The sequence below is a fragment of the Lepisma saccharinum genome, chromosome 2 (assembly GCF_977018435.1).
Source record: "Lepisma saccharinum chromosome 2, izLepSacc3.1, whole genome shotgun sequence".
Lineage (NCBI taxonomy): Eukaryota > Metazoa > Arthropoda > Insecta > Zygentoma > Lepismatidae > Lepisma > Lepisma saccharinum.
Genome location: NC_139230.1, coordinates 67177447 through 67189706, shown reverse-complemented (window position 1 = coordinate 67189706; position 12260 = coordinate 67177447). Strand labels below are relative to the sequence as shown.

General features: G+C 35.2%; 1 protein-coding gene across 1 annotated transcript in view; it reads right to left on the bottom strand.

Moving 5' to 3' along the window:
- Apoltp (Apolipoprotein lipid transfer particle) overlaps nt 1-12260 on the bottom strand; it is a 335784-nt gene that overhangs the window by 213663 nt on the left and 109861 nt on the right. Inside the window, exons 11-14 of the mRNA XM_083117428.1 lie at nt 9867-10086; nt 7868-7998; nt 3543-3709; nt 761-934 (exon numbers count right to left, since the gene is read on the bottom strand). Of these exons, the coding sequence (XP_082973554.1) occupies nt 761-934; nt 3543-3709; nt 7868-7998; nt 9867-10086 (692 nt within the window). The remainder of the gene's footprint in view (nt 1-760; nt 935-3542; nt 3710-7867; nt 7999-9866; nt 10087-12260) is intronic.

Here is a 12260-nt window from a genome sequence, read left to right as displayed (position 1 = left end):
CGGAAGGAAGACCACGTAGGACATGGAATGAGGGAATGAAGGATATCCTGAGCAGGAGGAACATCTCGTGGAGTGAAGGAAGGAAGTTGGCAGAAGATCGTGACAGATGGCGAGCTCTCTACAAAACCTCGACACCAATCAGTAGAAGAGGATCGGAATAAGTAAGTAAGTAACTATATTGCTATTCTTGTCACAAAGGTTTTTCTTCATATTAGAACTTTGCACTCCCATAAAGTCATTTGATTTTTTGATTTATTTGGTGTGTTAAGTCCACCTTATGCACAGTAAGGCTAATCGGGATTGGACCTACAGTTTAAAGTGGCATCTGAACCATCGGAAAGGCCCATGAAATCATTTGAAGATTTCTTTCTATTTAAAATATTGAAAATGAAAAGACCTCTGCAACTTGGGATTTAGAAACATTCAACATAAACTTTGACATTTACTAAATTTTTATTTTAGGTGGGATGGTCTGAATATTTCTGGGGAGAGTGATGTTTCCACTGAAGGAATGGGGCAAAATCCCTACATAAATACTTAAATTTCAACCAAAGCAAAATTTAAAATAAGTTACTGCAGTTGAAGTTCAAAAACCCATTGTTATATCATTTTGATTTTAAAAAATGCAATAGGTTTTCAGCCAATAAATATTATTTGAATATACTGTACACATGCAAAAAATTCAATTGATCAACTTATTGCTTTAACTATTTCACAATCTACTTTACATAGTAAAGCAGTCACAAGAAGTAATACTTACCAACATTATACTCATCATAAAAAATTGAATTTTCATAATTATGAGAAAATTTACGAATGTCTTGACTAAACTTTCGCTTCAAATTTTGATCTGTCAGTAGCCCTTGAATCTCAATTTTGCTGGGAATTGAAGACTTCTGCAAATTTTGCATGTGACTCCACACAAATGCTCCAACTGAAATTAGAAATAAAGTATTGTTTTTGCTGCATACTCTGTTTTGTACACAATTTTGAGGAAAAAGCTTTATCACTGAATATATAATTAATTTCTAGTATTTCAAATATGAAGTAATATATAGGTCTACTTTCAACAAATAATTAACCTAATTTAACTAGGAAAGAATACAATTTAATATTCATCATCACACACTGCAAGGAAGAAATCATCTAACTCAAAACAGAGAAAATTTCCAGAAATGAAGATAATAAAAAACTGAGTTTCATCATATTAGATGCACTCTGTTTTCCAGACCTATTTTTAAAGGGGGAAAAAAGTGCATTTTATATGCCAGCAAATACGGTATATAAATTTCAACATTCTTTCTATTTCTGCATTCTCTTTTACATCTTTACCCTTACATTTATGGAAATATACATGAACATCACCAGGGAATGGGGGGTTGAACTAGCTAGTCAACCTTCTGTGAAAATTGATATCCTTCATTTCAGATTTATTTTAAAAAAGCAAATTATTTTGATAGTCAATCATAGATATAAAGTTAATTTAATTATTTTTCCAGCAGAATAACCAAAGGAAAACTAGTTAGGAAGTTAACATTTATTTAAAAACAAATGCAACAAAATCAGTGGCGAAGCGTTCTATGAGGCCCGGAGGCCGGGCCTACCCAAATATATTTGTCTATTACGGATTATTTTATTACTTATAATTTCATTAAACGACGTTTAATAAAAGAAAACTTAAATTCTATGTCTTCCGATAATTACTGCAAGTTTCCAACCCTGACTGAAACGTGATCTGCGCATTCAGCGAGGCCCGCCTGGGAGTGCCTCAGCTGGTCCCATAACAACCTATGTAATTCGTGTGGGAAAACATAATTTCAGGGGCACATTCGCCTGTAACGTACACGGAGAGGCTGGCCTCAGACTTCATCCGAAAAAGGGGGCAAAGTACAGTGCAAACGTATTGAGAGAATCCATGTTTCTGAAATTTTCTGGTCGGTATGTTCCACAGAAAGGTGTCCATGTTCTCATTTAGCATTTCATCATTTTCTAAATCATATTATAATTTTAAGAAAAGTCGCATGCTAAAGAAGAATTATATGCATAATAAGAGTTAAAATTGATTGATAGATTTAGTTTATTTTATTTGGTTTTCTGCCATTTTTGGCTAATTTGGAAGATGAGGATGAGCGATGATATGGTGACATTGACGAAGGGACACTTACAAAGAACAAGTATGCCCAGGTGGGGATTCGAACCTGAGGCCCTTGTCGTAGCGCGCTGTTATAATCAATCTGCCGCGGAGTGATCCATTTCTTTAATGCAAGACACATTTACAATACTGTTATTGAAGTAGCAAATAATTTTTACAAGGAGCTTTATTATAACAAATGTAAGAGGGCTAGGGCCTGACAGAACGGCTCTTTCATTTTGTGACGCGTGGTCAGAACAGGGAGTCCCATCGTCACTGTTTTCTGACCTTCGAGACAGAACTGCCTTTATTCTCAGATATATAATCGAGACTAGATTAAATTAGAATCTAAACCAATGCCTCCAGGAGAAAACGAACTTTCTGATTCTCTTATAAGGCGAGAGCGTTAATCACTACATTATCCCTTTCAATCCTTGTCCCGACTTTTTCGAACAGCAGTAGATGAGATTCAGGCAATATATTATATTTTATTTTCTAGGGGCTATATTTTCACATACTACTTTTTTAAAAATTCACAGCTCCCCCCTCCCCTGCTCTGTCCTGTGCCTACCCTTCCAGAGACAGCACGCTTCGCCACTCAACTATGCCTTACTCAACCTGAACCTTGGACCCCTAGTGTCATATCTACTCTAACAACCCCACCATGGGGCTGGTAATTTTGCCCTAGAAAAGCATTATTACACACTTCCTTTTTTGACAATGAGTACTGTGTATTTTTTATTATTTTGGCTTGTTGTGTACATTTGTTCTGCATGCAAAGTAAATATTTGTGTGATGTCACACACCTAATTTTCTGCATACCCTCCTGCCATGGACGTCCGCAGGATTTTTTCCAGGGAGGGGCAAGAAAGGTATTTTTTTTACAGGGGTGCCAACATGGCATATTTGCCCCAATAATAGTGTTCATCCCTCAAAAAACATTGCTTAAATTTGAATTTATCATGTTCGTGCAATAATTAACACACATTATTGTGGCTGAAATTAAATGATATGTGTGAAGTATGTAATTTTTTGTTGACTTTCGTTTTCCAGGGGGGGCCACAGCCCCCCTTGCCCCCCCCCTTCCGGACGCCCATGCCTGCTGCTAAAAACATAATAAATATTGATCTATTGGGAGACTATCATCTAAAGAATTTCTAACCTACTAATGTAAAGTAAACATTTACAAAGAAATCTCTGTAGTATTTATATCCATGTCAAACCAATAAAATAGATTGAAATTAAATTTAGAGGCATAAACAGAAAAATGTTTTTGTTAGCTGCTAGGCTGTAGGAAACCAAAGCAAACAACTTCAGCAACACATGTACTCACTCTGCTACAGAGCATTGCACAACAATGAAATAAACAAACATCTCTTACCTTATGATAAACCTAAAATTATTAATGTACCTTGATTCACATCTTCTTGCTCTAAAGAATGTTTAAGGGCTTTAACTGTTAAGTAAGTTGGACATTTCATAACTTCCAAATAAGCTGCAATGCGTAGTTCTGAGTCTACTGACATGTTACTGAAAATATTCAAAAAGTAGTCTCTCTCCACTTCGCATGGTAACCGTCTGAAAATAAAATCAAGAAACAATCAAACAACAAAGATCTAAAAAATATTAATAGAGCACCTGTATAAATTATTGATGGCACAGATAAATTGGTACTCTATTAGGATTGGTTGATGCAAGCATATTGGTGTAATGCTTTATAATTAAAATTGCCAATAATTTCATGATCTAATTTTTCTAATATTGCCATGAGTTTATTGCAAAATTGTACTTGCTTGTTTTTTATGATTATAGAAATATCATTAATATAGTTTTGTAAAGTGAATCTATAAACACTTTCATTCTTTTTCTAAGGCAAAACTCACTACTAGGAATGAACCGTGATCAGATCAGATGGACCATCAACATCAGATCAATTAAATATTGGTTATTTGTACTTTATTTGTAGAAATTTAAATCTATATAAATGTAACCAATACCAATAATTATGCATCAATACAGTGTAAAATGGGAAACATTTATAAAGAGTTTGCATGATTAATTCACCTTCCTCATTAATGTATGTGACCATGACAGTTATTGTTTATGCCTTAGAAACAGGAATTGAACATTTCGAAACTGGAATTGAACATTTCGAAACTCACTTCTCAAAGTGTATATGACTTACATCTTCATACTGATAAGAATATTAAAAGTTATCGGTATCGGCCGAAATAGGCATATCTGTGTATCGGTTTATCGGTACAATTACCGATTATTTTACCAATCCGATATATCAATAAATTCTGCCATTTTGTTGTAATTTTTATGGATAATCTCCATGCTCTACTTTCTAAAAAAAGTAAATGTCTAAAGATGCAACTTCTTTTGCACTGCAGTCACCTTGAAACAATTTATTAAGGTCAATCAACCTTTCAGGTTCTTCAAGGACCATTTCTAATTTTATATCGGATCGGTAGAATATCAGTTATCGGTAAATTTTATATCGGTACTTTATCGGTATTGGTCAAAATTTCATATCAGCCTATCCCTAATATTTATAGAAATATCAAGTCAGTATAAAAATGGATAAATTAAACTTGCACCTTGCATGATTGTTACAATGAAATAAATACATTGAAAGAAATTTGCCTAGAATAAAATTTGATTTGATTGATTGATTGATTTGATTTTCTCTCCTTCGCTTTTCTGCCACTTTTGGCTAATCGCAAAGATGAGGATGAGTGATGATATGATGAAATTGATGAAGGGACAATCACAAAGAACACCCATGCCCAGGCAGGGATTCAAACCCAAGACCTCTGGCATTGAAGCATGTTGTACTAACCACCCTGCCATGGAGGCTGGCAGAATAATATTTCTCCAGGATCATGCCCAGATAGCGCGTAAGTTAACTGCAAGTTAAATCGAATGTCGATTTAACTTGCAGTTAGCTTACATGCTATCTGGGTGAGATAAAACAAGTATTAAATGATAAAAGATTTACTCTCACAATTTGTCATTCAAATAAATTTGAGAAGATAAGACACATTTTATAAAATAATTGGAAAATAAAAAAAAATTGTTTATGATCTTAGAAGAGATACTGAAAATTTTTATTTTATTAACCTACTTCTCTTATTACTTCCAATTTATTTCAAATTATGCAAACATTTTAATATTTATAAATAGGTAAATTACTTTATGAAAGAAATTACATTTGGCTCTCTCACAGGGTCCCAAGATAAAATGAGCATCTGAGAACACAACTGAAACTGAAGTGCTCTTCAAAGCTCCAAATCATCTCTCCTTTCACAAAGATTTTAGGGCTTGGACATAAAAGAAATAACTTCTTTCAGAACTTGAGAACAATTTAGACACATATTTTGAGAGCCCCTATACTGCTCCTTGTTCTCGGTCACATATGTGGAATTCCATTGCTTTTTGCTCCAAATAATTTAGTTTTCATTTCGATCTTCAGCCAAGAGATCGGGAGAAGCATGGCGGGCGGGGCTGACGGAGATGCCGACATTCGCAACCTGTAATGCCCGCTTATTTTTATGGACATATGCAGACATTTATATAAATATTGCAAAATGAGCACTAACCTGTGTTATAAGAGCACGGTTATAATTTTAGTAGCTTAGTGGCTGTATGTGCTTATGATTTTGACACGACCATCTCCTGTGAAACACGGTGTAGAGATTTGTGTGGAGAACGTTCTAACGCTGCACCAATTTCATCGAGTTTTGCTTCAGTTAGAATCAGTCATTTTTGCTTAGGTGTTTTGAAATTTAACGATCCAGTTTCTTGTAATTTAAGGACAAGATGTCTAACCGTATCTCTATGTGGAGGTGAAACGCCTGGGAATTTCTGTACAAATTGCCTACACACGTCTTGACACGAGTCTGTTTTCACGTAAGTGTCATAAATGAAAATTCTTTGTTCTAACGTGAACCTTGCGGCTGGCAATCCAATCGTCTCACTGACCCAACACACATACACACTGCAATAACACAAACAAGTAACGGCAAGTAACCAAGAATAACACTCTTGCGCAGAGTACGAAATTAACACGCTCTTGATTTACATCTGCTCGCCACTATATTCACAGCTCTGTCTTCATCTAGTCGAGAAGGAACAAAAAACTCGAGCTCTGAGATTTCGGATTGCAAGGAAGGTCACGAAAACCATTTACTTTTAACAGTTTCGTCTGCAGCGTAATCTTGATACAGTGTTGCACATTCGAAACCTCCAAATGATCCCCATCGACACAAAACTCTTTCAAGGATATTAACTTAAGCAGGACGTTACTGGTCAAAACTATGATTAAAATGTTTTATTATCTGTGGCTCTTAACATTGTTTCTAAAGCGTATTTATTTGTGTATATAAGGGCAGAACTTGGACGAATTACAGAATAACTTTTGCGTGTTATAACACAGGTTAGTGCTCGTTTTGCAATATTTATATAAATGTCTGCATATGTCCATAAAAATAAGCGAGCATTACAGGTCGCAAATGTCGGCATCTCCATCAGAGCCGCCTGCCACGCTTCTCCCGATCTCTCGGCTGAAGATCGAAATGAACGCACGGTACTAATGTACACATCAGCAAACTTTTTAATTAATTTTCATACAATTTAACAATCAATATCACCAATTTGTATTCATATACATTTCTTATGTAATCTTATGCACTCTCTGATGTCTCTTATTTGGTTGGTTAAATTCCAATTGAGATCTATTCAAATTCAATGATGATACTACAGTGCTTTTCACTGTCAAGTCGTCCAAGAAACAGTGACTAACGTGCCGGGCAGTGAGAGCGCATCTGCCGGCATTTTACACTGAGAGCTTTATGCTGACCTTGGCACTGGACACATCAGTGCTTCATTATCCAGATACCTGGTATCCAGTTTGCACATGTCTGTGAAGTGTTAAGTTGCTAACAAGTGTTTTAGATTGTTTTGTTTTAGTTTACGTATTACTGGTGCTTTCTACAGTGCAATATAAAACAACAACTTTTTATGTAGGACTCTTAAGTCATTATGAATTCTTGTAGGGAAGTTAGAAAGCATTTTGCAGCAGAATTTCAAGATGTTCCTGTTCCACACACAGACAGTATTCAAAAACTTGTGAACAAATTTAGGGAAACAGGATCTCTTCTTGATAAGAAGCGAAGAGTGAAACAGCGTGTGCTTACTAAGAAGAAACTAGATGATGTTTGAGCACAACTAGAACATACACCTCACAAATTCCTCAGGCGCCTTGCACAAGAACCAAACATTTTCATGGCATCTGCATGGCGAGCTACCAAGCTTTTAATCCTGAAGCCATACATTAGAAGAATTGAAAGAAAACATCAGGAAAGAAAATGAAGCAATTTTGGAAGAGGAAGTGATACATGTTAGTAAAATTTCCTTTAAAAAATGCCGTAAATGTGTGGAAGCAGGAGGACATTTCCAACAGCTCTTGTATCAAGGTACATGCTCATTTTAATTACAACTGTCAATTTTATTACATAGCTAGGGTTTTAAGTTACGCGGATGTTGCATCCAGTTTGCCGGAAGATGAGCTCTCGTTGCTTGGCATGCTAGCTGCCGCTCCATGGACAACTTGACTGTGAAAAGTCACTTTGAAACAGTGGAATATATGGAGAAGGATTTACAATAAGTTAAACTTAATATCAAATGTGGTTCTTAGCACATTATAGGGGATATTTAATAAAACACTAATACCTGTGGGCTTCTATTGCAGCTATTCTGATTTCTATTGGCATATTAGTATCTTCAACACAAAGTTGTAAACTCTGGGTTAATGTTGATGTTGGTATTCCTATATTTCCTAGTGCTTTAAGGGCAATCAAGACCTGAAAAAAGATACACTCATTAATTTTCTTATTACTTTGGTAGTACTGTTTACATAATTCTACATATAATTACTTCTGTTGGAGATTTTTAAATTTCTGCTTACAAAACAGAGTTCAAACTAATTTTAATTATGAATAGAGAAATATATATATACAATTGTGTGTTCCCAATGACATCTAACAAATATAATTGCTTACAAATGTATATGTAATATAAACTAGGTTACTGAGAAATCTAGAATGTGTGAAAATGTAAACTTATTCAAAAATATTTGCATTTAATTACTCCAAATAGCATGTTTGTATGTAAAATTTTAACATAACATTATTTTCAGTTTACATAAAGGAACAGAGAGATATGATTGATTGATTGACTTGCTTTATTTTACTTTGCTTTTTGTGGCACTTTTGGCTAATTGTGAGATGATATGATGAAATTAATGAATGGACACTCACAAACATCCATTCCCAGGCTGGGATTCGAACCCAAGACCCCTGGTATCATAGCACGATGTGCTAACCACTCTGCCACGGGGCCGGCAGCAGAGAGATATCACCATCATATCTCTAATAGTACTTTTGTTGGATAGATTCTATATCAGAGCAATGCATAACTTTAGATAGAAAATTTCTATTCCGTAATTGTTTCTGCATGGAGTTAGAAACTTGGCAAAACTTGGAATTTTTCTTAGAAATTGAACAAAGTTCATAATATTGACTTAATGAGTTTAATTACATATATCACTCCCTGTTTATCATGTTAAATTGTTAGCCGTTGGTAGAGCCACATATTTATTGTGAGCAAAACCATACTGGGCTCATTTCGGGATCAAAAGCAGTATATAAAATGGAATTTTGATGTTAAAGTGGTGAATATATTTCTAAATTTGATTTGAAAACTGTACTTATTACACAAAATAAACTTTTCCCTTCTAATAGCACACTCAGAGTATTAACTACATTCCTGTGTAAAGGAGTCTATTTTTGCATCTCAAATATTTACAGCAGAATTAATCAATTTTCTGAGATTTGCATAACTCAGGATAATTCAGACTTCAGAAAGAGTTTAATCAGTAAATAAACTCTAAATATTGTGTTCAAGGGTTTATTTCACATTTTTCAGTCCATTTTGCACCATTGTGAGACATGCCGGAGATAATCTTTTCATCATTCGTCACCAGGAAAGCTTCGCATTTCATGTTTCCGTCAAAAAATAAACATGCATTCCTCTAACTTTTGGGTTACATTAAATTTGGTGAACACTGGGAAGTATTCAATTGCAGAAATTAAATAAAAATGCAGATTTGCTGGGAGACAAACTTTATTCACCATGTAACTTGAAAATTAATTTAATATCATGCTTACATTGGAAGTGGAATGAATATTGTTTTTTTTTACATTTAAACATGTTCAAATAAGTATTGGCAATTACTTCTATAAAAGTGTATGACTTTATTTTTTTTTGAATCCACCTTATGCACAGATAAGCTAATCAGCACTGGACCCTCAGTTTTAAGTGGGATTCGAACTACTCTTTGCTTCCACCCATTATCAAACCCAGGACCCCTTGATTGCAAATTATTTCCTTAATAAAAACACATATAACTCAAGTGGGCATAAGTGATTAGTAGAATTATTCACAATTTAATCCTAAATTACATTCAGCTTAAGAAAATTAAACATGTTTATGATTTAGCATTTTTTTTAAATAATTTAATTTCGAAGTTATTGCATCATATCACAAAACATTAATTTTTGTAAAATTTGTATTTATTTTTATTATTATTTATTATTATTATTATAAATTTTTAAAGTACTTTGTTCTATTTCTTTTTCTAAGATAGGGCATAATAAATTTAGAAGAATACCTTTTCTCTTGGTTGCCTCTTGTTTGGTTTCTCTTGACATCCCATCTGAACAAAACTTTCCAAGTAAGCTACAATTTCCAAAACTTCATTTTCATTCTTGCAGTCTGTGTTCCATCTACAGTATGAATGAACCAGAGCAGAAACACTAAGCAAAGTTTGCTTTTCAGATACTCCACTTTTTAGAAGGGGAGCTGCAGCTGAAACTGTTGCTATGTCTGGCCTGAAAGTATAATGAATGATGTTAGCTTGGCTACGTGTATAATTTCTATAATAAATAAATTACTTACTTTCTATATTTTGATTTTCTTATTTAACAGGGTTGCTTTTTTGCTTCTTTAGGCTAACTGCGATGATGAGGATGAACGATGATTAAATGAAATTTGTGAAGAGACACTCAACCATGCCAGAGCAGGACTCAAAGCTGGAACATTCATGGCAAGATGTATTGCCACTCACACGGCTACTTACTTTCTTATCACACTTGAAAGTTCATTTCCACAGTAACATAAGCCTTCTATCTGTCTCTATCCTGGAACAGATGTTACGAATTCTTCTGTATGCCATACAAGTAGCACCCCTCCCCCTCCCACCTCATCACTGAGTCGAAAGCATGAAGTGGAAACACCAAGTGTCTCGAGAAAATGCAAAATCGAAAAGTAATATTCTGGAGTTATCCTCGCTAACACCACTGACCCAACGAGGCAGCTTTCCTTTGCTACAAGGCCCGAATGATAATGATTTGCATGACAAGTATAACCTGATGGGAGCATCCTGGAGCCCGGAGGTATTCACTAACCTTATTCACGAGACTTTGGTCACAATGACTTTAACCTGAAGATGTATTGGGAGTGAAAATTGACTGACTGATGAGCACTGTGACACTGATTGATTACATTTCTGATCATACCTAGGTAGAATTGCAGTCCTGCAGCTTCTTTGGAATAATTGTATCACCCTTATAAAAATAATGGTTGTGTTTCACTTCTCTCTTTGGTGTCAGGAGATGACTATCCTGATCCCCATCTAGCAGCCATTCCAGGCTAGGCTATTTCAACAATACTGTGACTTTATAATGATGTGATGTATGGCACCATAATAATAACAAGGGTTTCTAATGTAATGTAGTTTATAAACATATTTTTGAAATGCTCTTAAAAGGTTTTCAATGGCCATACTAATAATAAGGGTTTATAATATGATGTAGATTTTAAACATATTTTTTGAAAGCTGTTAACCCATTACTGCCCACTGTCGACATTTGTCGACATAAAATTTAATAATTTAGTATAATTTTTTTCTCATGGGTTTTGTGATATTTGTTTACAACGATAACTTTCGTGGATGAGTTGGCAACTACTTCAGCGACTGCAGCAGAGTGACCTTCAGTTTCCCTCCACAGAGCTTGGGGAGTCATTGTTGTACACACGTGTTTGCATTGTGTTTGCATCGTGCGCTATGGCTGCTAGCAATAGGTATGTTTTTTCGTATTATCCTAAATCTTAATTAGGTTATTTTTATGTGTGCATAAATAGCACATGTTGGTTATATTTACGCTATGTTCACTTTCGTTGAATGGTTGTTACCATCTTCTACGTACGTCGTTATAATTTAGTGTCGACATTTGTCGACAGTGAGCACGGACGGGTCCACTGTTTTCATCACCGGCCCTGTTACGATATCAGTTGTATAATTTTTCCAGGTTGACTGTAGAGCAGATCGCTTGTATATTAGAAGAGACAGACGACCTCTTAGATGCAATTGTATACACCGAGCCTCCTGAGAATGTTCTTCTAAGCGATGGTGATAGTGATGAAGATGAACCGGTTGGAGATACGAACAAACTTTCTGGTAATCAACTTCGGACAGGTGCAGTGCTGGTTTGCTCCAAAATCACCAATAAGGGAATAGTGCATTTGAGACAGGGTGATCCAGATGATGATGCGTGCGATAATGTTGCAGCTGTTTCAGTGTCCGATGTGCCTCAGTTTGATTTTGGAAGTCCTCCGCAGAAGCGACCAAAATCTGAAGCGTCAACAAGCAAAGATCCCGGTAGTTGTGTTCAAATCGAGAGTAAACAAATCAAGACTGGAGTAAAAGTTATACCTTCACATCAGAGAATAAAGTCTCAAGTTCGTAAGTGGGAAAAGAGTGACATCGGAGAAAAACCTTCGATCGAGTTCACACGGCCCGACTTTCTTCAAAATGATTTCACACCGGTACAATTGTTCGAAAAGTTTTTGGACGATGAAGTTATTGAATTTATAGTTCAATCCACAATTGAGTATGCTGTACAGAAGGGAAAACCTGCATTTTCATTGTGCAAGGATGAACTCAAACTTTTCTTTGCAATATTATTCCTTTCTGGATACAATGTAATGGCTAGAACCAGAATGT